General features: G+C 48.3%; 6 protein-coding genes across 6 annotated transcripts; 1 reads left to right on the forward strand and 5 right to left on the reverse strand.

Moving 5' to 3' along the window:
- Positions 1 to 4484: 4484 nt before the first annotated feature.
- Positions 4485 to 5231, reverse strand: CkaCkLH20_13100 (exosome complex subunit Rrp46; the record flags this gene model as incomplete). The annotated part of the gene is made up of 3 exons (XM_038895811.1): positions 4485 to 4862; positions 4940 to 5097; positions 5153 to 5231. 3 exons carry the CDS (start codon positions 5229 to 5231, stop codon positions 4485 to 4487), a joined length of 615 nt encoding a protein of 204 aa, XP_038738899.1.
- A 539-nt stretch (positions 5232 to 5770) lies between these two features.
- On the forward strand, positions 5771 to 7045 carry CkaCkLH20_13101 (phosphotyrosyl phosphatase activator; the record flags this gene model as incomplete). The annotated part of the gene is made up of 1 exon (XM_038895812.1): positions 5771 to 7045. The coding sequence occupies one exon, from the start codon at positions 5771 to 5773 to the stop codon at positions 7043 to 7045; it is 1275 nt and encodes a 424-aa protein (XP_038738900.1).
- Positions 7046 to 7301: 256 nt separating this feature from the next.
- On the reverse strand, positions 7302 to 9087 carry CkaCkLH20_13102 (uncharacterized protein; the record flags this gene model as incomplete). Its single annotated transcript, XM_038895813.1, has 3 exons — positions 7302 to 7532; positions 7605 to 8939; positions 9007 to 9087. The coding sequence occupies 3 exons, from the start codon at positions 9085 to 9087 to the stop codon at positions 7302 to 7304; spliced, it is 1647 nt and encodes a 548-aa protein (XP_038738901.1).
- An 828-nt stretch (positions 9088 to 9915) lies between these two features.
- CkaCkLH20_13103 (uncharacterized protein) lies at positions 9916 to 10899 on the reverse strand (the record flags this gene model as incomplete). The annotated part of the gene is made up of 1 exon (XM_038895814.1): positions 9916 to 10899. The coding sequence occupies one exon, from the start codon at positions 10897 to 10899 to the stop codon at positions 9916 to 9918; it is 984 nt and encodes a 327-aa protein (XP_038738902.1).
- A 12429-nt stretch (positions 10900 to 23328) lies between these two features.
- Positions 23329 to 24174, reverse strand: CkaCkLH20_13104 (upf0655 protein; the record flags this gene model as incomplete). Its single annotated transcript, XM_038895815.1, has 1 exon — positions 23329 to 24174. The coding sequence occupies one exon, from the start codon at positions 24172 to 24174 to the stop codon at positions 23329 to 23331; it is 846 nt and encodes a 281-aa protein (XP_038738903.1).
- A 490-nt stretch (positions 24175 to 24664) lies between these two features.
- Positions 24665 to 25926, reverse strand: CkaCkLH20_13105 (transcription initiation factor iif; the record flags this gene model as incomplete). The annotated part of the gene is made up of 4 exons (XM_038895816.1): positions 24665 to 25006; positions 25060 to 25262; positions 25315 to 25588; positions 25657 to 25926. The coding sequence occupies 4 exons, from the start codon at positions 25924 to 25926 to the stop codon at positions 24665 to 24667; spliced, it is 1089 nt and encodes a 362-aa protein (XP_038738904.1).
- Between the last annotated feature and the right edge of the window lie 308 nt (positions 25927 to 26234).

Below are 26234 nucleotides of genomic sequence, written 5' to 3' on the forward strand. Positions count from 1 at the left end.
ACGCTACCCTCTCTTAAACGGCAGGCCGCTTTAATTTTTTTTGTGTTTGTGTACCCTTCCCCCCCCCCCCCCCCCCTTCCCCTTCCCCTTCCCCTTCCTGCCCTCTTTTTGGTCTGATGTCGATCGGGAATGAGAATGTATGCGACCGAGGGCACTCCCGTCAGAATTCCTGGACTCAAGACGCAACAACGCCCAGGCTGAGCCCAGGCACACCCTTAGCCCACCCTGCCTCGCCTCGCCTCGGCTTGCCTTGCTCTGCTCTGCGCATTATCCACTGCTGTTTCCGTATGTGTATCCGACCTAGGTAAGGTACCTAGTAATAATCCAAACTCCTTTCCTCTCTTTCTGCAGAGCTCCATTTCATCAAATATCACATCACATCACGACTTCAAAACTTTCACACGCATCTGTTATCCCTAGGATTTTGTTGTATAGGAAGGAGTCTGCTATACTCTGTACGCGCCCTACCTCTCTCCCTGCTGGCTTCACTATACACATCCAATCAGCAACTCTCTTTCCTCATCCTCATACCCCATTAGCCAGATCCCTTTAACTCGAAGTGTCTAAGCATACAACACGGCGGCGGATGATAAAACGGCGGTACGTATTCTTAGTCCCTGGTTTCCCTTCCCTGGTGGCTTCCTCCGTCCGTCCCTCTGTCCAGTCTTTGCAGGGCCACACTACATGCCTAAGATAGGGTAGGTAGAGTCCGCGTCTGCGGTACCTTAAGAAGACGGGAGGTATCAGGAACTGGGTCTCGTCTTAACAGGGGGCGGCATAACACTCACAACCCCCCGCGTACTATGTGGTCGCGACCAGGGAGGTCCCCGGCCAGTGCTGCAGGGCCGTTGATGATGCACTGCTCGCAGAAAAGATAAGGCGAGGTGACTTGCAGTAGCAGAAGTGTCCTGAAGAGGCAATAGGACACAGAACTTGTATCGGGAACCCGCTCATCGGCCACTCACCACACCAAGCTGCGGTGTTCGCTACCAATCCGCTCGTGACGGCACACACGTCAGTTTTTGGAGTCTTGTCTCTGTCAATAAACAACGACGTTGTAATGATTAGACTCCCATTCTCTCTTCTCTCATGTTCCGAACATCACATCACTTCCATTGGTCTACTGTCTGCCGGCTGTGTTTGGGAACGCGGGTTCCTCCGGTGTAGTCATCGGCATTGAGACACCTGCAGTAGAAACGGGTGAGCGACTCGCTGCTAATCCGTGCGCACAGATACAACCGTGAGAAGCCATTCTGTCCCTTCGTTTCCATCCCCCTCTCTCCCTCTCTCAAAACCAAAACAAAATTTGACATCGTTGACATGCGCCGTGACGACCCAGCACCGGCAGCTAAAGCTGGCCGCCCCCAATGGTGAATAATGACCGGGCATACAGAGTACTCCAAGACTACTGGAACCTAGCGAATCAGTCAATCTCCTAGTGTGACAGCCACGATACCGTCACAGGGGGATGGGATGGATAGATGAGCGAAATGATACCCAAAACAACGGCTCCAAGCCCCATTCTGCCAGTCAGCGTTTGCAGCATCTCTTGTTTGGCCTTTCACATGCGCACCACGATTCATCCTCCTCGATGCACCTTGGTTTGACAATAGCCACACGCGCGGCCATGTGCTCTGCTCTGTTTTGTCCGTCCCATGGATACAGGTCTCATTTCACACTCGCCTGCTTGGAGTCAACCAGGGAGGGGAGGGGTTGAAGGCGGGACGGGGACTCTGGCTGTTGCCCGTCGTCGTCTCACGTCACGACTTGCCCCATATCCCATACAACCTTGCCCTACAGATAGAACGGACCCTTGGGAGCCAAACAAGGGCGATTCGCGCTGCCCGTGTCGATATGGGCGCTGTGAGGGTACGAAGGCATCATAGTGGTGTAATCGTGGCCGGGTCTGGCCTCCCGCTGGGTACGCAGACCGCGGGCTGGCCTGTGTTGTGTTCCTCGTTGAAGGCAAGATCTGGGTCTAAGTGCGGCGCTGTAGATCGCCCATCCTCGATGCGATGGCTGCATGATGCCGCCGTGTTTCGAGAACTCGAGCCTTGACTCTCCACAGCTACTCGGCCTATACGTTCCTGGGCTTCCGAGACATGGAATATGATCCACCGAAGACAGAAATCAAAGTAGTATAGGGGAGTGAGAGGGGCGAAATTCTGCCTACGGCCTCGGGAGCGGACCGTTCGCAGTTGCGGCGGCGTCGCGTCGTGACAACTGCTTGCTTGTGTCCACACGCCGTTGATAATCACTGCTGTCGTCCGAGATAGTGTGACATTGAGCGGTTTGATTTCCTTACCGTGGAGAAACACCGAGGATTTGGTTGGCAGAGAGGATCACGACCGTGGGAATGACAGCCAGCCGGGAGAGCGACCAGTCAGCAAGTAGAATGTGGGAAGGGAGGACCCAACGACAAGACTTTGTTGTGTGTAAGAGGAACCGACGACCAAGCCTGTCTTCGGCAGGAACCTTGTTGCCGACTCTTAGCCAAGGTGTTATACGGCGGGCGGCGGGCAAGACAGGTGATTGCAATTTGCGCCTCTCCGATGAATGATTTGCGGATGTTGCTGGTGTTGTTTGTCTCGGTCGTCGTCAGCTTTGGCGTCGCAAAGTCCAAGGAGTCGACTTTGGTTTGGACTTGTTGCGGATCAAACAGTAACGCCCACTTTTCACCTTTGCCAACCTCATACTCACGGCTCCAAAGAGAAACCCGGGCAGGCCTTTTCATTTGATGCACCTCCCGTCACCGCATCTCCTATTCTTTCCTTACATACCTACCTTCAGGTAGGTGGGACCCTACCTTGATACCTGTATCTGACTTCCATTCCCTTTCTTAAGTCGGTAAGTAAGGCTGGGCTTGTAAAAACTTCTACTTACCTATTACCTTATGGCGGAAACGACGGTGACAGGCCCAAGTTCAGGTACAGGTCCAGGTCCACAGCGTTGGAACGCTTGCGGGGGATGGAAATGCAGAACGTCCCTTTGGCTTTAGCCCTAACACCGTGAATCAACACAGATACTTGTGTTGCTGGAGTGAAGAGCGATTAAAACAAAAACGCAGACGTCATTCGATAGAAGGAAGAACAGAAGTCACAGCCCAATACATATTAATCACCTGCCTAAGTCGATTATGCTTAAAAAAAACCCCGAGGCCATCCATGAGCATTCAATCAGCCTGTGTCACTCCTGAACCAAGGTGGTCGCCCTCTTCTTGGCAGAGCGAAGCCAAGACATGGAGCCTAGGTGAGGTACCATGCCATACTGCTACCAACCTTAGGTAGGTAGGTACCCAAGGTAGTACTATGGTATACGAATTTGGCATTTTACTACTTGGGCTAGAGTACACGTTAAGTGGGTAAAAGAGTCCCTGGCATTTGGGAGAAGCATTTCGTCTTGAAGAGTCGGCTAAGATAGTAAGTATCCCATAAGGATACGAAGGCGAGATTCCCCTGCTTACCTTTTAGGTAATTAGGTGGGTAGGTAGAGAAAGCTGAGGACGTCCACTACCTGTGGATAAAGTATTCGTACTCCGTGCACTGGAATCCCCGTCTGGAGCATCCGGGCCTGGCAAGAAGTCAAGAACCACCGAGGGTCGGAGCCGTTTGTAGTTTCCGTGCCTGAGGTAACCTGACCGACCCGACGGGAGAGCGCCGAGAGGTGACGGGAGATGCTCTGGGTTCCATGGCAGAGACGCCCGGCGACTCCTGATTTGAGGCCCTGTCAACGTCGCAGCCCCCGTGCCCCCGTGCCCCCGCGCCCCCGAACCCTGCGCGCTTCACCTTGCCGCCCCTGATATCCAGCTGAAACATCGCCTCTCTTGCACCATCTTTTTCTCTTCCAATTTCTTCCATTTCTGCTACTGTCAGTGAACCCAAACGAATCAAACAGCCACCGTCTCCAACTGCTGGCCCACTCCAAGGTATCCTCCTGACTTTTGAGTCCTAGACTCTTTTATCCCTACGGATACTCGTCCTCCAGTATACCTTCGCCACTGTGTGAAAAGTTCCGCCCCTGTCAACCGTCGCCGTCGCCGTGCCACGTATTCTCCTCCGTCCAATCGGACATCTGAAATCTGGTAGCGTGAGCGTGTTTGGTATCAATCGATAGGCAGTCATAATGCCAGCCCTTGCTTCTCGCGTTGGCGCTCCTGTTTGCCATTCCTCGTCCAAGCCTCACCAGCCACTCCCTTGCCGCCCGTTGCGTCTCATCCTGTCAAAACCCCCGCTTGCCGTACTATCCGCCGCCACGGCCCATATCAGGCCGTTACATTCGTTGCTTGACATTGGAGCTCATGCTCCGATGCGCCAAGAGGTCGGGTATTCCGTCGCTGCCGCCGTGGTCGCCGTTCTTGTCGCCGTCACTCCGGTTGACCCAACTGCCAGTATTTCTTCATCATGAATCTCATAACGTGGCTCACGTCTCGCTAGTCGCTCGGCCTGTTCCAAGTCCCTGTACGCGCCCCAAAGTCAGGCGCGAAATCACGCCACTCTCGAATCCATCACGGTCCGGATGAAGTGCCGCATATCTGTCGAGTTTTGGTCGCCCTCATTCATCGTCGTGTCCACGTCCGCTTGACGATGCTGCCCACACACCCGCTGGCCTGTGCTCACTACATCATCCCACTCGCCCATGGTGAAGACCCCTTGACTTTCTGCTAGCAGAAGATCGTCCTGAGACGTGAAACTCAACACGTGAAGTGAAGTTGCCTGGTCCGCCTCTGATGGCAACGGGTCGACTACGATATTGCCATTCCGGACAGCCAAAGTAGTAGAAGTGGCGATGGCCTTCATGGGCACGGCGGCCGACAGCAGGCCCAAGATGGCGCTGTGGAGCAACGCCGGGAGGAGCGTGAGGTTCTTTTCAAGACTGCGTGTTAGCACGCGTGGTTCAAACTCACGGCGGCCAATATCAATCAGTGTAGATGCCGACTTACAGACTGAGACTGGACGATCTTGCTGTTCACATAGTCGTTCTTGGGCATTTCCGTCACCTGGAGCGTGACCTGAATGAGGCAGCGAGGGAAATTCTTGACGGGAATGAGCTGGCGTAGAGCAGACTGCAGAATGGCCTCGAGCTGACGTTCACCGGTGCCTATATATCCGTCAGCAAGTCTGTCCATGAGGAGTTCGGGACGGAGAGTTCTGACTTCCGACCCCTGCCGCAGGTCGTATGACAACGTCGATGAGAGATTCAAAAGGGTTCTCATCTCGTCTTTGCGCCTCCATCGGACCATTGATAGACGCAACCACGCAATAACCACCCCTGGAAAACGTTGCCGAGCCATCTGCTCGGGGCAAATGGGAAATCCGGGCCTGGGGGTTCATATCGGAAGCCATCGCGGCACGTTACTGCGCGAAGAACGCGGCAAATAAAAGTTGGTTTTTGTTCGACGACCTCTTTGGTGGTTGAAATCCAGTATGCGCTCCTAGAAGGTTGGGTAAGACAAGTCAAATGCTGTTTGTATAATGAGTGACGTTGCTATGGCTGGCTTCGCCGGTGAAAAATTGAGATGAAGTCCCTACCTACCAAGTGTGAGGTACGTACCTGTTTACTAAGGTTGTCGAACTTCAGTTCCTATCTGGGCAGTAGGCACCTAAGGCAAGGTACTTATGTAAGGTGGGTAGGTATGACGCGGGGCGGGCATCTCAAGTTTCCGTCCTCGTTCGATTTCCATAGCACCATAGCGTCCTCTTCCATCCATACTCCGTTTCCCTCGTACCATTTTCATCGCCAACCCCTCGGGTCAACCTTTTCCTGAGACGACATGGCCTCAGTCAATCCATCAATCCATTTCAGTGCGCAAACTGCGCCTTTGAGCAAGAAAATCCCCAAACTCGAACCTCGCCGTCGTCGGGGAGCTCCCTCCAACCCTACTCCTCGCCCCGAGACCCCAGCGTTGCCATTACCCCCCGACCTCCGCGATCATGCCTACCAGACGCCCTCAAGACGGATTCTCTCCCAGAAAGACCACGAGCTGTTTTTGTCCTCGTCTAGTTATAATTTGATCCTGGCATTCGTCTTTGGCCTCTCCGAGTCCGTTGAAGACACGCCTCGCTCGGTTGTCAAGGACGACGACCTAAGCCCGGCAGTACGATCGATCCTGCGCATTCTCGACGAAGTGGATGCTCTGGTGAAGGAGTCGCCACCCGACGACCAAGGAGGATCACGGTTTGGGAACAAGGCCTTTCGCACATTCCTGGACCTGGTGAAAGACAAGGCAGCAGGATGGCAGAAACAACTTGGCGTTACTGACGCGGCGAGCGATGAGACCGCGGTCTACTTGGAGCACTCCTTTGGAAACCGGATGCGCATCGACTACGGCTCTGGGCACGAACTCAACTTCATCATGTGGCTTCTCTGCCTGTACCAGCTCCAGCTACTCACCAAGGACGACTTCAGACCATTGGTGCTCGAGGTCTTCAACCGGTACCTCGAGCTTATGCGAAACGTCCAGTTGACCTACTACCTGGAACCCGCGGGATCGCACGGCGTGTGGGGCCTTGACGATTATCAGTTTCTCCCGTTCCTGTTCGGGGCCTCGCAGCTTTTACACCACCCATTCATTACACCATTAGCGATTCATCAAGAGCTGACGTTGGAGGAGTTCGGAGCCGATTTTCTCTATCTAGGCCAGGTAAACTTCGTCAACGGGACGAAGACGGTCAAAGGATTGCGGTGGCACAGCCCCATGCTGGATGATATCTCAGCAGCCAAGTCTTGGACCAAAGTTGAAGGCGGTATGCGCCGCATGTTTGTGGCCGAAGTGTTGAAGAAACTGCCCGTCATGCAGCACTTCCTTTTTGGCTCGTTGGTTCCGGCGGTAGACGGTATGAGCACGGAGCAGGACTTTGGGCTGGGACATGAACAAGATGAAGTGGAGGGAGGGGAGATTTCAGCTCAAGACATCGGCGAACACAAGCATCAGCACGTAGGCTGGGGCGACTGCTGCGGTATAAAAGTACCGAGCAGTATCGCTGCCGCTCAGGAGATGAAGAAGAGGGGCGCCCACGAGTCTCTGCGCAGGATACCCTTTGACTAGACGGAAGTTGCAAACGCAGGTATGATTGATGACCGCTTCTAATTAGACGATTAAACTGGTAAACATTACAACTTCTAATATCTTGCCAAGACCATGTAAACATTCGCCCTCTTGACGCAGGTCGATACGTGCGTGCCTGCCATAGCTTGTGTGCTCGACCAACCATGCGCAAACCAACCCTAGCAGCACAGCTGGCTCCTGCGTCCAACTTGAACATCCTGCCCGCGCTATCGAATTGCTGATGAATTGCGACGATCTACTCCAGCAATCCAAGGTCGCGAAGACGAGTCATTCCAGGTAGATGCACCCAGTTAGGGTCCGAGGGCGAGCCACACGCAAGGTCAAACCAGAGATCGGGATGGTCATTATCAATGGAATCAAGAGCGTACGCCACGTTGCTGCCGTAAAGGTCGCATCGTGGAACATTGAGGCCTTTCTCAGGATAGAAGCGGTAGGACTTGCAGCCGTCCGTGGCATTCATAACGCTCTGTCAGCAGAATCAGCCATAATCCACTGATGTGTTGCCAACAAACAGCAGTAACGAACAACTAGTACTTACGGCACAGAACTGGTAGCATCCCTCCAGCGTCACGGGCACGCCGGGCGAATTCTCGACAAAGCGCGCCAGGAAGTAGTTACCCACTGGCAAGCCGTGGACGCCGCAGTGGTGATTTCCTGGCATCGGCTTTCCCGTCGGCGCGTCGTTCTGGCAGACCGTCTTCGTCGGCACAAGAGTTGATGACGGAACCGAGGTAAGTGGTGCACTGGTTACAGGCGCCATGGAGGTGTCAATGACGCAACTCTCGGGCGGGATTGAAGTTACTGCAGCAGAAGTCATTGGGTTTGACAATGATGCGGATGTTCCGATGCTCGTCAACGTCGCAGCGGTGACTGGTGATGTTGTGAGGTCGCTTGAGAATGATGGGCTGGCCTCTATGGTGCTCGAAGCCGAGGCGTTCTGGCTTGTGTAAGATGATGCGTCCGAGGGAGCGACAGAAGTTGGTGTGCTGGATTCGTCGTTGCAAGGCTTTGCTGTCGTTGACTCGACCGTCGAGACAGTAGATGAAACTTCATCGAGAGACGTGGAGGTAGAGGTATAAAGGGCGGTTGAGCTGCCCTGAGGTTTGCCAGAGATGGTCCTATAGCTGGACGTCTGGTTAGCGTGGCCGGTTGAGCTCTGTGTACTCGTCAAGCTGCTTCCAGTTCCAGACTCGTTGTCGCATGGCGTCACGCTTGGAGATTCTACCGTTGAGCCCGGCAACGTGCTAGATGCAGTCGCCGTCGAGTTCAGCCGAGAAGTTGAACCTAGATCATCATCGCATGGTTCGGTAGACCGCGAGGGCAGAGTAGAGGAGGTGGTTTTGATGATGGGCGAGGAAGTGATTAGGGTGTTCCCCACTCGGCTTGTCGTGTTGTGAGATGCTAATGTGCTGAACACATCCTCCGAGCACGGAGACTCCGAGGCCGCGGGTGCGACGGTTGTAGATGAGTTAGCTGAGCTTATAAGCCCGGAAGAAAGCCGCATCGACGTGGAAGAGACGGTAGAGTTGAGACCTGATTGAGAAGAGACGACCGAAGTATGCGCCGTGCCAGTGCCGTAGTAGGACGTCAAGTTACTGCCATATGACGTTGTGGCAGTTACGTAGAAGGTGACATCAACCGTCGTGGTCGAAGTCACAACACTCATTGGGCATTCAGCGTGCATGGAAGTGCTTGACGTATTGTGTGGCAGTGTAAATGTTCTGCTTGTCATTCCGCCAGTGCCTGATGCTGTCGGCGTCGTCGCATTGGTGCCGTTCTGGTGATACATGGGCCGATCTCGTTCGGAGTTGGCACCAGCGCCCGGATCCGGCTCCAACTGGAAGGTTCGTCGCTGCACGACATGAGCAGCCATCTGATGTTTCCATCAGCCAATGTCGAGTTGCAGAGGGGAAGTTCCACATCATAGTGTTCAATCTCACCTGGTCATCTTGGGGCTTCGGAGCTGCTCTGGCTTCCCCAGTCAGCAGGACTACAGCACCGAGCAGTAGGGGGTAATGCATGTTTGGGGCGTTATGACGGTGATGGACAAAAGAGCGAATGAAGATGAGATATTACGACCGAATCTTTGGGGTGGACGAGCGAGTGATGATGAGACTGCGCTGGTCTGCAGCAGACTAAGCACATGCCCGTCGACATGTCCATCTTATACGTTGTCGTCTGGTCGCCTCGCACAGCGAGGGGCCAGCAAGATCACCACGAGCGCACAATAAGAGCCCCTTGGTTGCCGGACAGTGGACATGTGAAGAATAGAGGGAAAGCTATGAGTGTAGTCTATTGAAAGTTGGCGAGACGCAGGGTGGAAATAGCTTTGAGCAAGGGGCTCGGCCGTTACCACCCTGCGTCGAATACACTTGAGACATCATCACGGTACCTGACAGAAGTTCGTTAGCAGATTTGTCACGGGCATGGAGAGATTCAAGTGTTTGTGAACGTAAAGTATTCAATTCATCAGCGCTCCACCTACACCAGTCCCTGAGCGGAATCGCAAGCCTTAATCGCAGAGACAGAGAGAGAGAGAGAGGGAGAGAAGAACCCAACCATTGGAAGTACAAAACCCCCGACATGATGGCAATGTCTCCGTAATGCCCTTAATAGGTGAAATGCAGTGTAGGGTATCAAAAGCAGTTCACTGAACGCCGTCATAACCCTTAGCCAGCCGAATGCAGAATGCCATGCAAAGAAGAAAGAAAAGAAACTGGGGCGCCCAAAAGATTGAGTTTCGCGAAAGTCGATGCGCGGTTCTCGAAGCCATCTTGTCCTTGTTGAACCTAAATTGAGGCCTTCGTGATACCTGCGGCCGCGGCAGGAACTGTCATCATGCCTTCGCCTCAATCCTCCCATATCGTTTCCAAGTCAAGATCTTGACGTCGCTCGGCACCACAAACACTCCATCGCTTCCGCTTGTCTCGGGAACCGAAGCCCAGCGTCCTGCCTCTCGACGGCACGTCCAAGCTGCTTCTGCCCTTGGCATCGTTTGATTCGCCTCGCTCAGCGGCATCGGCGGCTGCCTTGAGCTGAGCGATGCGTTCTGCTTCCATAGCCGCCTCTTCGGCATCAGGGGAATCGGGTATTGTTTCGAGACTGGAAATGCTAGGGCTCCTAGATCTTGTGGAGGTAGGGGTTGACGGCACGGAGGACGGGAACGAAGCGGGGACGCCGTAGCCATGCGAGAAGACCTCGTAGGGCCTGAAGGACGGTGAAGATGCCACGGAGGTTGGCGTGGATGGCAGTGCGGGAAGTGAGCCGGTACTGGCGTGGCCAGGGTGCCTCAAAGGTGACGAAGGGCGGCGGTGACGGGGCAGGGTCGCCGAAGCTGTGGCGATACCCAGACCCGGGGAGTTGTTGAGGTCGGCAGGCTTGCGATCGGGTTCCAACACAGAGCTGCGAATTGGTGAGGTAGGAAAAGACTCGTCGACGGGTTTTCGAGGGATTCGAATGCGGCTGGGGGAGCCCGAGGGACTGGAAGGACGGAATTGAGGCGCGAAGAGTATGTGACCAGCGCCGTTGACGCCAGGCATAGACTGAGTCCGAGACATGGGGGGAGCCAAACTCGCAGCGGATCTCGATCTTGTATGGTGGCCGGAGAGAGGGGAGGTAGTACGTGGGCGGTATGGCAGAGGGGGTAGAGTCCATGCCGGGGCGGTCGGAGAGGTGGGACTCGGATCGGTCTGACGTCGCAAGGTGGGCGGCTTCCGCAAGGGTTCAGGGTCGGTGTCGACGCGAGGGAGCAGAGTGGGATTCTGAACTCTGAGGGATGGAAGAGGCGAACGTCGGAACTCTTCCATTCTCTCGGTCTCGGGGACGGGTTCCATGGCGAAAGTCGGAGAACCCGAAGTGTCAGGTGAAGGCGGGCGACATGAGAATGAAGCACCGGGGGATGCGGTAGGCTTGTTCAGGTCGGATCGATCGTATGCACGAGGGCGGTCTTTGGTCGTCGGAGGGAACGAGGGAGAAAGTACAGATTGACTATCAAAAAAACGCAAGTGATGTTCGAGCGGTTACGTTGGTTCGGCCGGGTTGGGGTCGGCACAACGGACGAGCTGGGGCGGAGTCGAGGGAAAGTCAATGTCGTCGAGGTTGTCGAGGGATATGGATGGAGAAGAAAGATTGTCGGGAAAGCGAAGGGGGACGAAGCAAATAAGCGGAGGAGAAAGGAATCGGGCGGCAATGGCTTTTGACGGAGAGCAGAGGGGGAAAAGGCGGTATCTTACCAGGTCACACATTCCGTGTTGTAAATGAAAGAGGCCCGGCCGGCTGACGGAAGGGTCAAGAACAACAACAAGAAGGGAAGGGTTACTGACGAGGTTTAGGGGGGGTGGATATAAGGGGAAGGGGGAACACTAGGAGGAAGAGGAGGAGAAGGAGGAAAGGGATTGGACGTCAGAGGAGCGTGTACCTCAGTGCGGGACTACTATGTACGGGGACACCAGAGGGAGGCATGTTGTTATTTCAGAAGAGGAAAGGGAGTTTGCAAGGCGTATGTATTTGTACGGATACCTTGGCGAGAACACAAGACCAAGAAGAAGGGGTAAGGTACATGAGGCGCACATCAAAGACGATGAAGAAAGGGGGGAAGATGGGGTCGAGTCGGTGTACCTGGGTGTGCAATGAATGAATGAATGCATGAAGCGCATAATAGGTCAGGTAAGGCGAGGTAAGGTATCCGTACCTGACGTTTAGTCGTCCAGTTTGGCTTGCATCCGGGGGCTTGGAGCTTGGGGCTTGCCTGATACGCATACAGCGAGTGGCTTCTTTGGAGGCTTCTAGATGCTAGGTAGGTAGAACGCAGGTCTGGATCTTTCTCCAAGCCAAAATCAGCTATTATAAGCAGTCTAAATGAGGATTTCACACGGGAGACGGGTGATTCTTACATTCGGTGTTAGTGTGAGTGGAGGGAAGAGAGAGAGCGAGAGGGACAGAGAGGAGGGAAGAACGAAGGTGGACGGCACTACATTGGTAAGGTAACGCTGCCGCTACCGCTTTGGGCACCTCACCATTAGATACCTACGCTGCAAACGAGGGAAGATTTGATTACCTAAGGCACCTGAGGAAGGATCCTCACCGTACCTTACCTGGTAAGGTAGGCAGCTTAAGTAAGATATCCGTACCTAGGTAGGTAGGTGCCTTGTATTCGTAGGCGCGTTCGAGTTGGAACCAATCGTCTTCTTTGTTGTTTCCGATCCCTCTGTTCCCCGGTGCCTCTCCATGCTCTGCTGTTATGATGGCAATTAATCTATCTGATGTTGTCTGTTTTCTTTCAAGGAGGTTTATCTATCTCATTGTGAAGCAAGCCTAATTTCCCCCGCTAATCAAAAGACGAACATGCTCTGAAGACGAAGGAGATTGGCCTTGAGAGGAATAAGGCATTGGGTAAATTGGGTAAGGCAACTTCCCTTCTGTTGCTTCTGAGTACCTTACTTGAGGTAACCCGTAGGTAAGTACGGATAGGTACCGACTCATGACGGATACGTGCATGGAACGTACTTTTGGGTCGTTGCCTTGCACTTACCTAGGTACCTAGTAAGGTACCTTGGGCTGGGTTAGGCGGGGAGCATCACGCTAAAGGGCCCGGACCCGAGGCGAGCGCTGCATCTCATTGCTTGGTTAGTGGGCCCTGTCTCAAGGACCCCAAGCCCAAGGATGGAATGCCCGAGGACCCTCCCGACTCCCGAATCTCCAATCAATGTCCACCACCTGCCGTCCCTACCTTATAGGTAGGTAGGTACCTTAGGTAAGGTAGCAAGTAGCCAAGGCCAACACCAACTGGAATTGTGAATGGGCCAGAACAAGTATAGACAGCCAGCTTCAGGTCAAGGTAGTAGGTAAGGTATTTCCGGTTTGCTATTATCTGCATCTGGACTGAGATACACAGTACTGAGGTGTCTTAATAACACGCTGCCTTTTGCCCGGCAACCAGCGTGCTGCAGGGGCTGCAGGGGTTGCAGACTGCATCTCAGTCGTTCGTCAGATGCTTAGGTAGGTAGGTACCTCAAGGTAGGTAGGGTACAAGATAATGGAAATACACCCGACGGCAGCACGAGGTCCTCCACGCATAGCATGTCTATCTGGGCAGACGGCTTTTTGGATTGGGTTTGTAAGTGTGAGTCTGAACTGCTGCCATAAAGCATGAGCCTGGCTGTGGCCATGACCTTCTGTTCCTGTGCCTCAGGTTGGGTGAAGTCCTGAAGTAAACCCGACCCTTGCTAGTACGGGTCATAATACCGTCTTTTCTAGTAAAATTGGGTTTCCACTAGCACCCTCTATACCACCCTAATTTACCTAATTTTTACTATTTTACCTACTTAACCTACCCCCCCTAAACTAGGCTAGATTTTTTAATTATAGTAAGTAGTAAGTCTCTCCCTCTATTATTTATCCTTCTATATATTATTTTTTATTAATTATCTATAAGGCTATTATTAATATAATTTTAGTATTAAAATAAGACCTAAAAGGCTACTACTTAATAAGGTTAACCTTAATATTATTCTATTTATTAATAATAGTTATTTAAGCCTAAAAATAAAGTTATTTATAGAGTTATTATACTATAGCTAAAATAGACTAATTTAATATATTAAATATTTATACTTATATTATAAGAAGTAGGGGGTTCTCTTATTCCTTAAGTATTACTATATTATTATTTAGAGTAAGCCTATTTAACTCTATATTAATAAGAGCTACCTAGAGAGCTCCTTTTACTACTTAATATATAAAGAAGCTATTATCTAATTTAAGATTCTAATTAATATAATATAGTAGTAATATAATATTTATAAGTAACTATTAGATCTATTAAACTACTATTTTATCTATCTTACTAAATATTCTTCTATAGAGGCTAAGCTCTATATAGACTTTTACTTATATTATAATAAAAATAAAAAGATTATTATTAAATAGTTTTATTATTACTTAAAGAAGCTATTTATTTAGGTTTATAATAAAATACTATTTATATTCTTCCTCTTTTTAATAAAATAATTTATTAACTTTTAAAAGTAATAAAATATCTCTTATTATTATATTATAAAGATTACCTCTAAGAAGCTTATTAAATTTATTACTATTATTAACTCTTTTCTCTAATTTAATTACTAAATTAAGTAGCCCTCTATATATAAGAGTAATACTTCTCTTTAACTTAATAACTTACTATCTTATTAATATTTAAAGTTAGTTATTCTAAACTTTAATAAGACTTTTATTCTATAAGAGTATAGTAAAGGGTTTATATAGGCTTATAAAGGTATTTATATTATTATTAATAAGTTTAATTAAAATAACTAAATAAAGTAATAAGCTACTTTAATTCTCTATATCTTTATAAATAATATATAATATATTAAACTTAAGTTTATTTTTTATAGAACCCTTATTAAATTAAATAATAAGATATAATAAAATAAATATCAATTTTATTTATTAAATATTACTATTAAATTTAATTAAACTATTTATAATAAGGCTTTATTTAAATAATAAATTAATAAAGAATATATCTCTCTTATTACTATAAATAGTAATTATAATTACTTTCTTATTATAAATATTATCTCCTTCTATAAGACCTCTCTTATTATAAATAAACTTTAAATAATTAATATTATATTATCTCTTATACTATTTAAGCTTATCTCTCTTTTTTAGCTACTTAATACTACTATTAATAAGCCCTTTAAGTAATAACTTATAGAAGTAACTAAAGCTTAAACTAATTAGTTAGAGATTAACCTTATTAAATATAATAAAGTCCCCTAATAAGATATTAATAATAAGTAAATACTTATTATTTAGGTAGTTATTAATACTACTTATTAACTAATAGAGAAAGTAGAGATAATATAAAAGTTCTTTAAAGAGTATAAAATATCTATTTAGCTAAATAATAATAAAGATAATAAAATATATATTAAAGATATTTTAGTTAAATCTATTAACTTCATAGAATAAAATACTTTTAACTATAATATTTATATTAAAAAGGAGGCTATTAATAAAGAGTTACCCTCTTTTTATAACTTATTAAATAAGCTAAAATACTATTATATTATAGAGTTTATCTCTAGTAATACTACTATTAATTCTATTATATTTAATTAGTATTTAGGTCTTTCTATTAAGATTATAGGTCTATAAAAAAGAACCCTTTTACTTCTTATTACTCTTATTTAATTTTAAGCTTTTTATTCTATTTATATTATTACTTATTATATTATTTAATAAAGATAGTTATTACTTATTTAGCTATTAGAGCGCTTTTAATAATAGATTAATTACTTTCTTATACCTAGCTAAAATAGTACTTATTATTATTATTATTATTAATAGTTATTAAAGACATCCTAATTAATATACTAAATAAAGAGGGTTTTTAGTAAACTAAGTAATATATCTATTAAAGCTAATAATAAAAAGAGTTAGAAAAGTTATTAGTTATATCTAGTTAATAGGTTCTCTACCTAGTAAATAGGGGACCCTTTACCCTTTAGGTAGAGGAATATAGATATACTACTTTTAGTTTAAAACTTATTTATACTATAGGGATTTTCTATTTAATAATTAATAACTTAGTTCTAAATATATATAACTATAGAATAGTTTAATAACTTTTATAACTAATTAATACCTTTAATAACCTCTTTTTAGTTTATAACTCTTATTTTACCTTTAATATAACGTTCTTCTTTATATACTTAATATAATTAATATATATAATTAAGTTATTTTTAATATATATTAATATAATTATATTTAATATATATTTATATTATAATATATAGTAGAGGTTCTATAGCTTTTAGATTATATTATATTTTTCTTTTTTTACTTTTTACTTTATTTTAATCTTATTTTATATTACTTTATATTTTATAATTAGGTTTATATTTATCTTAAAGGTATTTTTCCTTTATATCTCCTTCTATAAGATAGCTAGTACTATAATATTAATAGAGAGAAAGATATTATTATCTTTATATAAAGTATAGTTAATATAAAAAGGAAATAATTCCTTAATATTATATTATAAAATATATATTACTTATTAGCTTAAATTACTAAAGATAGTAAATTAAATATTAAATTTATTTTATTATTATTAATTTTTATATAGAGAGTAAGAGGCTATAAAGAAGTCTCTAAAGAAGTTTATAATATTTAGGTACTTATTAAAGTTATTTTATAATAATATAGTATTCTTTTTATTTTTAATTAGAAAATTAAGAGGGGTTTAAGCTATTTAATAAAGTAGTTTATAAAAAATATTTAGAAGAGTTTCTTTTTATTAAACTAAAAGAGTTTTTATAAGTATTTATATAGATATAAAGTTATAAAAGATAATAATTAGACTTTTTAATACTCTTTTATATTTATAGCTATATTAAGCTTTTCTATAAGCCCTAGAGGTAGTAATAAGTTAAAGCTATTACTATTTAGGTTATAGCTAAATATATGTCTATTATAAATAGGAACGCTATATATTCTTACTATACTATAAGAAGTTAGGTTATAAATAAGTTAAAAGAATAGGGGCTAAATAGGAGCTTAATAGTATAATAAGTATATTAAGTTATATAGTTAAAGCTTTTTTACTAAGTATATATAGTATAGGGTATTATACTATTTTATAAGTTATTTATACTAAGTATTTACTTATTAAGTTAATTTATATAATTAAGGCTATATTTAGCTTTAGCTTAAGCGTATACACCTTAATTATATAAATATCTAGTTAATAGATATAAGTTAGTATAGCTAAATATAGCGTTTTTTAGGTATTTATAGACTATATTAAATAGACTATAGTTATCTATTTTTAATATATAAAGAGGTAAAAGGGGTATAGCTAGTTTTACCTAAAAAGACGTATTTTTTTATTACTATAACCCCTTATTAAACCCCCTAACTTAGGCCCCCTTTTAACGCCTATACTTAATACCCCCCCCTTATGCCCCCTCTTATTATAACTAATTAATAAAGCCTAGCGGCCTAGTAGAAACCCAATTCTACTAGAAAAGACGGTATAGTAGGGGCTTCTACTCTCTAATTACCTAAGGTACCTTACCTACAGATGGATACCTTAGGTACTCTCAATTCTCAACTTGAACCGAGTGGTTCCCCGCCCACCGCCCCTTGGCCCGATTGAAGGTCCTGACTCGCTGGCTACTGTCTTTTTAGCGCAGCTGTCAATGGCAGACATGGGTGGCCGCGATCCACGAGTGGCCTGTCTCTTTCTTATCCAGGACCCCTAATCAATTCATTCCATCCGTCATCAAGTGTTATGAAGGCATCCAGCAACTACCTTGTCTCCTGCCCATCACGATTCACGTCGCCGACACCAAGGAGAAAGACTACTACCGGGGCTGTTGCAACATGCCGCTGCAATGCAATGCAATGCATCACCTTGAATATCGACGTGTCTTCTCGCCGCCGCGACTTCCAGGATGATTACCTTTATGCGGCCGTCGGCGCAGCCTCAAGCGAGCCACGCATGCCTTCGCACCAAGTTACAGGTATCTTGCAGTCTTCGTGCCGCGGTACGAAGGACGACAGACTTGACCATCCGACCTGATGACGAAAATATCTCTGTCACGTAGAGCTCTGTCTTTCTCTCTCACCGCCCCTCGCGCTCACTCTTACTCTCACTCTTACCTTACGTCTATGCTTAGGTACACGAACCCTTCAACTAGGAGTTCGGGCCCCGATCTGTGCGAACCACGTCTTCCTTTCCTGCCGCGCCAACTGCATCAATCCGCATGAACCTACTGCGGCTTCGTCAAATGCACGGTCTACGCGGCTCCGAGCACATTCCGCTACGATACCAACACGCTTCAACTCTACAAGGCCCGACCCCCTCTTCTACGATCTGCCCCGGGATTCTTTCGCATTTGCTGAGGAACTTGCATCACTCACCTGTACTAAACACACCTTAAATCAACACCGGCATCACCACTTCTCCTTACCGGCCGCTCGAGACGCGGTCTCTGTCTTCCATATCTGTCCCGGAAGATCCATCCACCGCGGTAGGGCAACCATCTGATGGATCGAAATCACAAGGCCGGTTCCCGCCGACTCTAGCTTGTCCATCACCCCGGACGATTTCCTTCGATAGAGCCAACGTAAGGCAGCGAACCAAACTCTCAAGACCCTTCGAGGACCCCTACACCAGACCCCGGCTGACCTATTCTCGACAATCCATGCTACCCAAACTCGCCGCCGTCACGACATACCCTCGAGTTTCAGCCGCGTCCATTTCCGTCCATCTAGAAACATTCCTGCCATGTGCCCCCGACGCGCTGCAATGCATTGCCTCGCCCCTCCTAGCCACAAGTTGGCTTTGTGAGCCGTCCGAAGCAATCTGACACCTGGCCCGGCCGTGTTTGTCTTGTCTCGTCCGTTCTGCTACTCGTCGGATACCTCGCTTCCTCGTAGCCTTCATCTCACATTCATCAACCGAGACCCGAATTACAATCAATGCCAACGGGGCCGATGCGGCCACTGCACCATAGTCGACTCGGGATGGAGCCTGCGACAAGACGTCGTCCCGGAGGTGTTCGTGTCTTTCCCTCTCTGTTGGCTCATTGCACATTTGACCCTGCTGACAAGCTGCTGCAGTCTGCTCAGAAACACCAATCCCTTGTATCCGGGATCATTTTCTTCATCCAATTTTCTACATTTCAACCCAGCGGTTGTGAAAGACTATTTCTTCTTCTAAGTCACGTCATCTAGCGCACGTAAAAGTTGCTGGCTCCCTTCTGCGGCGACTATGCACGGTGTCAGTTCCGTTGAAGGCATTCGTGGCAGCTGGGAAGCTTGAATCACGCCATAGATTCGGAGATACAGCCGTCGGCGAAGGCTCGTGCCTTTTGTGCTCGACGTCTTTGACATCTCACATCTTGTGGTTCGGGGCATTCGGCAGCAGAATATCCTCCAGTATGATTCAACCGAGTCAAATACGGAGACCTCCTCCGTCCTTTGGCAGACAAAGCTCTCTTGCGCCTCTTGTCCGCGAATTGCAATCGCTCTCCCCGTCAATGGGTACCAAGTGGATTTTTCGCTTCAACGGCCGGCAAGTCAGCTCTCTGGTAGTCCTCAGAATTGCCCACCAGTGCATTGCGATGGGTATCAATCCTCTTTAGAGACAAGACAGACCTCGGTATAGCTTCCTGCCGATACCGGGCAGAAATCGGATGCCTTTAATTTGATCATGATTGGTCGTGTGGCTGGCAGCGACGGGGATAGCCGATTCACGACAACTCATGCTTCTTTACCACCTCCCTCCAAGATAGGTCCTCATTGGTTTTGGCTTTCAGGCTTTGCGTGTTGTTTCATGTCTCGTGAATAGAAATCATGGCAGGTGGCTAGACTTTGACTTCTCCTCTCCTTGTACAGTAAACGACAAAATGGCGCCTCTAAAGGTGCCCTCGTTCGGTAACTTCGAGCCTTGATATGCAAGACATTCCTTGTTGCCGTTGTCAGATATCCCGTCGCATTTCTTCTCGAATCTTATGTTATACCAATCACATTGATAACCCTTCTACTCAATCTTCATTACTTCACCCAGGTACCTGACGTCAATGGTGTTGGATTACCGGCATCTCTCCCAAGCCTCGCCGGGACTATACGAACAAGCCTCTGAATATCGTCAAGCGTCCAGGTCTAGGAAAGGACGTAGACGATATCATCGCTACAGTAACGAAGCCATTGTGACTAGAATCGCTAGGATTTATGGAAGAAGAGCAGCGACTGGTGACAGAATGCCTCGCCGATATTCGAGGCGTCAGCAACTGCCGCGGCTCCATCACCCTCACGGACTCACCGCAAACAACCTCCAGCGAAGGACCAGAGCTCGAATCGCACAACAATGACGACCCAATCGAGATAGGAGAGTTGCACTTGTGGAAGTACACGATTCGAGGAGACCCGGACAAAAAGCCCATCCCCTACAACGTATTCAGACATGACGGAATCCCGAGTCATTCTGTTTGCCAATGCAGGTTGCGGTCTCTACACTGTCGCCGCGCTTCTTCCGATTTACGCAAAATACACAACAGGAAGTCGACGAGGTGCTTCGCCCCGCAGTTGTTACCGGCGCTGCTCGCTGGTATGGTTTCGCCTTCTTCCTCGGCTTCCTCTCGCAGATTTTCCATCTCACTGAACTGGTCTTCAGAACGCGAATTCGGTGTGTCGCAGCTCGTTGACGCCATGGGCGGAAATCCGACGGCCCGGGTTCTTTATACCTCGCCGTATTCAACGTCATTTACCTCCCCTGCTGTATCATCTTAGGCGCTGTCCAGTGACGCTTTCTCTGGCCAACCAGCAGCACCACTATTTCAATTCTCGTTCTCTTGCACATTCTACTGGGATTTGCCATGAACAGTTTCGCTGTATTCGCGGGATCTCTGTTCCGTCTAACTGCATTGGCGCAATCGTTGATCCTTTCCGGGCTCGTCATGTTCTTGGCAAATCGCCACTCTTCTTCCGCAGGTGTCGGCATTCTTTCCCTTAAATTCTCCAGCACCAGTTGATACCAATACGTTTAAACCATGCGCTATGAACGCAGACTTAGACACGCCATCTCAAAAGGAGCTCCCAGCGCCGTTTGGAGATATGTCAGTGCTGATGTACGGTGTCACGCTCTTTGCACTTCTGATAATGACTGCCCTTTTGTATCCGCCGCTGGCGATATTCATCAAGTCGACCCTGCATGTTATCAGCTTCAAGCGACAATCGTGCTCTGATGAGCAGGCAGCCGTGGGCTCAATCGTGCTTGACGCTCGGGAACTGAATAAGACCTTCGAGTCGTCCCCAGTGGAAAAGTTGTTCAGGGGCGACAAAGCAAATTCTTTCACTGCGGTCGACGGCGTGCAGTTGCAAGGTTACAGCAGTCAGGTTCTCTGTCGTTTAGGCCCCAGCGAATTTGGAAAGACGACGGCATCGCAGATGATGACCGGGCTTCTGGCAATGACCGACGGCGCGATTCATACCAACACCTTCCCATCACAACTGGGTTCGTACTGTCACGACGGCTTTCACTCCGATAACAGGAGACTGGTAGAGCTTTTTCAGGTGTGTTCCCCCCGCAGAACACCTTCTGGTCAGAGTTAACTGTAGCCGAATACATCGATATTTGGAACCACATCAAGGGAGGCAGACGGGACAAGGAGGAACTGGACGCATTGATTACCGCGTGTGACCTGTCTCAAAAACCGAACAGCAGGGTAGAGATTCCTAGCGGGGGCCAGATGAGGAATCTTCAGTTGGCTTACGTGTTCGTGGGAGATTCATCAGTGTGTCTCACCGACAAGTTTACATCAGGCTAGGTGAGCATTACTTCCTCTTATGCCGCCTAATTTTCTCGATGTTATGAGAACGAGAGAACAGTTAACATTCTTCGCAAAGATCAAGGGCGTTGAGGATATTCAACGCAATGTTGGCCTGGTCAGGGAGAAGCTGGGATTGATGCCGTAAGCCAATCGACAGGCTTCTGCACTGTTTGGAGGCAACAGACGGAACTGAGTCTGTCGATTGCATTAATGGGTAACCGTCCTCAGCGTTGACTTCTGGCTCTGGTCAGGAGCTCGACATCACAGGCACATTCCCGGTTTTCATCTTGGACGAGCCCACCTCCGCCACGGATGCCGTCGCCAACAGGGTGTTCTAGAAGATCAACCAGGAGATCTAGCCAAGTCGCTGTTTGCGGCTGACCGTGAGCTCTGTCTGCTCAAATACTCGTTGAATAGAATGCTGATCAAAGCCGCATACATAACGCATGGAAGAGGCAGACAACATCACCAGCAGGGCCGCCGTCATATCGCAGCGACTCCTAGCCGTCGGAACGACTCAAGCCTTAAGGCAAAAGTACAATAGTGTCTACTATGTCTACTATGTCTACTATGTCTACTGTGCCCAACTCCTTTTGAACTCCGCTCCGGCGTTCATCCTGGAGGAAATGACTGGAATTAGTAACTGGATTCGAGACCACGTTCCGGGGGCCTCCATCGAGAGAGACGTGCTTGGTAGCCAAATCCGATTCACTATGCCAGGATCTCATGCGCCTCATGACGGAATCGCCAATGCCGAGTCGGCAATCAAAAGCCGCAAAGTGAGCCCCGTCGTTGAGCTCATTGACCAACTGAATCCGACCAGAGAGTCACTGGGGATTGAATGTTATGCCATGAGGGGAGAAACTTTGGAAAGGGCCTTCTTGAGCGTGACCAAGGAGAATGACGTCCCAGCAGAGGATGTTGAGATGACGAATCAGGCGATGGTGGAAGTGGTAGAGAATGGCGGCTATGTTATAGAATTGTGTCACCTTAAAGCCCGAGTCAAAATAATAAAGTAATGGTAACGAATTGACCAAGTTGACGTTTTGTTGCGTCCCAAGGCTACTTCTTTGATGATTTAAGTCAATTCGCGCATCTCCTAGCTACAATTTCTGATTCAATTCTAATACAGGATATACACACGCAACTCACAGACACAGGTTGAAAAGCTCAAAGACCATCGTCCAAAGTCTTACCAGAATCCTCGTTCAAGGAGCCAGTCTCCGAAGAACTAGGCTCAGAGGAGCCGGCTTGTGAAGAATCGGCAGCGGACGCACGATCAGCGGTGTCAGCGGAGGCATCGCGCTTCTCGTGTAAGCCTCCAAGAATTTTCTTCGCACGGGCTTGGAGTTTGTCAAGTTTCTGGCATTTGAAGCACTTGGATGCAACCCGAACACATTGGATGGAATGGGTTTGACGTTCGCAGCAGCAACACTGACGCTTGCCGGCAAGGAAGTCCAATTGGTTTTCACAGTCGGAAACCTTGTTCTTGAAGTCGATGTGTTTACATTCGTACAAAGTGGATCGATAGAAGCACATGTTGACTGAATAGTTCTCGGTAAAGGCGTGATGGTAGCAGGTAATTGGGTCCGTTGGTTGAATCGTCGGTGGTTGGCTTGCCGAAACGTCAAGATCTGGATTACTGCTTATATACCAAGTAGTTGTCTCCGTCACGACGCAAACAAACACGAACAGTGGAGCAATTTCCAATCAACGTTGTGTACCTGGATTCTATTGCTGTATTGTCCTGCGGCAGGGGTGTAAAGGACAATGGACTCGCATTACAGGCTTCTAAGTCCCTACACAAAGAGCCGATGAGACTCAATAATGTTGTTCTCTCAACATGGATATCGCAACGGAGAGTTGAGACAAAAGAGCCCTCATGCCAGATTCCCGCCCGCATGATGGCTCTCAGAGAAAGCCGCTCTGTAATACCTCAGAAAAGGTAGACGCCCACACCAGTTTGCTTGACCCGGGGTGACCTAGGGCTCTGCGCACGTCGCATCCCACCCTTGACAGAGTCTTAATCAGACTAGACTCTGTATTCGTGGATACCACAACACCTCGTGCCACCAGCAAGCACTCCAAATCAGAGGTTGAGTCTCCAAAGTACACGAGTCCCTCGGCACTGTCGGCTCCTTGACGAACCGCCAAGGCCCGAAGAGCCCGTAGCTTGTCCTCGCAAGTCGTCAAGATGGTGTCTCGACTGGGCGGACCCAGGACATCCGGACCAGAAAGCGAGCCGTCCATCTCGAGTTCATTAGCGACGACATCAAATCCGTAGGCAGAGAGGACGCCCTGAATAAAGGATCTCGACCAATTGACAGACACCACTGAGACACACCACCCGTTTTGCCTAGCTGTGCTCATGAGCTCCACGAAGCCGTCTCTGAGCTTCACTCTACCTTCTTCCCGGGCAGCATTTCCGGCCTTTAGAAGATCATCTCTGCTAATGCCCTGGAAGATGCCAGAGTCCTCGACACGCCGCACAGAACGCAGCTCGACCTCCTTTAGGCCGCGTAAGTAGGCGAGCTCGTCGGAAAGAGCAAGTCGGCTATTCGCCGGTGGCTTGTAGCCCGCGACATGATCAGCGTGGTCTTTTCCATAGTCCTTGAGGATCTGCTGCCAAGCTGCTGATAAATCGGACCCGCGCTTCTTCTGGAAGTTGAGGCCGATCTCCGCAATTGTGTCGATTGTGTCCTTTGTCGTAATAGTACCGTCAAAATCAAGGACCAGATTCAATGCTCGCCGAGACATGAGGGAGATTGATGAACCAGAATTGCTGGCGACTGGGAAAGTAAATGCGCGTTGTATGTTGTAATTCAGACGAACCATCGGCTGGAGCGTACGGATATAATTAGATGTAAGAATTGTTTGCGGATCTGCCCGGTTCCCCACCTGGACGATCCGAAGGCAAGGATGGCAAAATGCACGCTAGAAGGGCACGGGGTAGCACATGACATTCCGACCCGTGACTATGAATACTTTATGCTTCGAAATCTATGTCGGTTGGCTCAGGGACGTGTCGTCTTTTTCTTCTCGTTCCCGCGAAAGACTTATTCATGCCTTCGAACCAAGCGGCGGCGAAACCCCGCGACACGTCTACCAAGACTTCGTGTCCAGTCGGGTATCAAAACCTGTGGAAAAATCGCCACCCCTAATGTCACCCATGTAACCCCCAAACGCCATGCAATGTTCTGAAGAGTGTAGAGCCCTCTCGATGCAAAGTCTGAATCAACAGCCACGCTCAGACGACGTCCTCCATGACAACCTCATCGTCATCGTCATCGGCTGCTGCCTCTTCTGGTGCCGTCTCGCTGGTTGCGCCAGAGGCCATTTGTTTCATGTGCTCCTGCAGTGACCATTCGTTGGCGTGGATACCAGAACGGTTGAGTACTGCAATCTTCTCCAGGGTTTGCCGCAAGAAAGCTTCTGGCTGGTCGAACCTGGCCTTCAAGATAGACATCTTCCAGTACTCATACTTTCTGAATGCTTCCATGAGACCATCCAAAAGCTGTTCTTCTGACATGCGAGCCGACCGGTTCTCTGCCTTCTTTGGCTTTGTGGCCTTCATAGGCGCCGTCGTTTTCTACGTGCGATGTCAGCTGCGATCCAAATACGGGCTTTCGGGTTGATTCTTACGATGAAGGAACCGAACTTCTCTACCGCGGCAGCAGACCCGTGTTGAATAACGTTGTTCGCGGCACGTTGCCCCATAATCTGGAGAGTGTGCTTAGGCTTGAGGGCCTCAAGCTGCTTGCGCTGCAAGATCGCCTGGCTTTCAGCATTATCGACAGGCTTGCATGCCAACTCGTACTGGATCCTGGCCGCGATCTTTGTTTTCTCTGCCCGAAGTTAGAACTCAGAAACATCCGCGACTAGAGGATGGGAACCAACTCGGAATCGCCTTGCGGTAGTAGGGTTGCCATTTGCCGCGCTTTTCAAAAGGTTTCTTCTCCACCTTCTCGTTCTTCGGACGTAAGAATCGAGCTGGTATACCGGCGTTGGCAGCGTCGCTCCGGGCTTTCGATTTCGCCTTGAAGCCAGGAAGGTCCTCCTCGGAGAAGACGAAGGTGCTGCGTGCCAGCTCCTTGCCCATTTCCAGGTCGTACTCCTTGGGCATGAGTTGGTGTTCGGCTCGGTTTGGATTGAGAAGCATCTTGAATCGGTGCTGTTGCGGGGAGGTTAGCCAACGTAACGTAGTTGGGCTCGTCGCGTCGCGTAGCGCCTGCAACCTACTTCAACAGTACCATCAGGCTTCGCAACATCCCACTGCCGCATCGTGCCAACCTCGATCTCAGCGTCATCTGGAAGACTATCCCATGCGTCCCATAGGTCCTTCGGGACGCGGGCCAAATACGCCTGGCCAAACGCTCCTTGATCGCTGTTAGGGTCGAAGAACTCGAGATCGCCGGCATCCTCGTACAAGTCGTCCTCGTCAAGAGGAGACGCCGTAATCGCGTCGGGATCCGGCTTGATGTCCGGCTCCTGCTTGATATATGCCGCCATGGTTGATGTGAAGTTGCAAAGTTCTTGCAGAACAAGTTGACGATTCGCAATGACGAAAGACCGTCGCCGAATCCACACCACGGTACGAGGGTAGGTAGGTGTTCGTACCTCACCTCAGGTTCCTAGGCAGGTAAGCGCAGGTACGTACCTAATTAGCTTCAAGAATGCGAATGTCAGAAAGGGGATTAGCTCATCGATCATGTGACACGGGTGGATTTCGGTGGACTCCAGGCTCCGCAGATGCAGGAGACGAGGCACCTACCTTAGGCATCTAGCCTCCATGTAGCAAGGTAGCACGGTAGGTAGGC

The sequence above is a fragment of the Colletotrichum karsti genome (assembly GCF_011947395.1).
Source record: "Colletotrichum karsti strain CkLH20 chromosome Unknown Scaffold72, whole genome shotgun sequence".
Lineage (NCBI taxonomy): Eukaryota > Fungi > Ascomycota > Sordariomycetes > Glomerellales > Glomerellaceae > Colletotrichum > Colletotrichum karsti.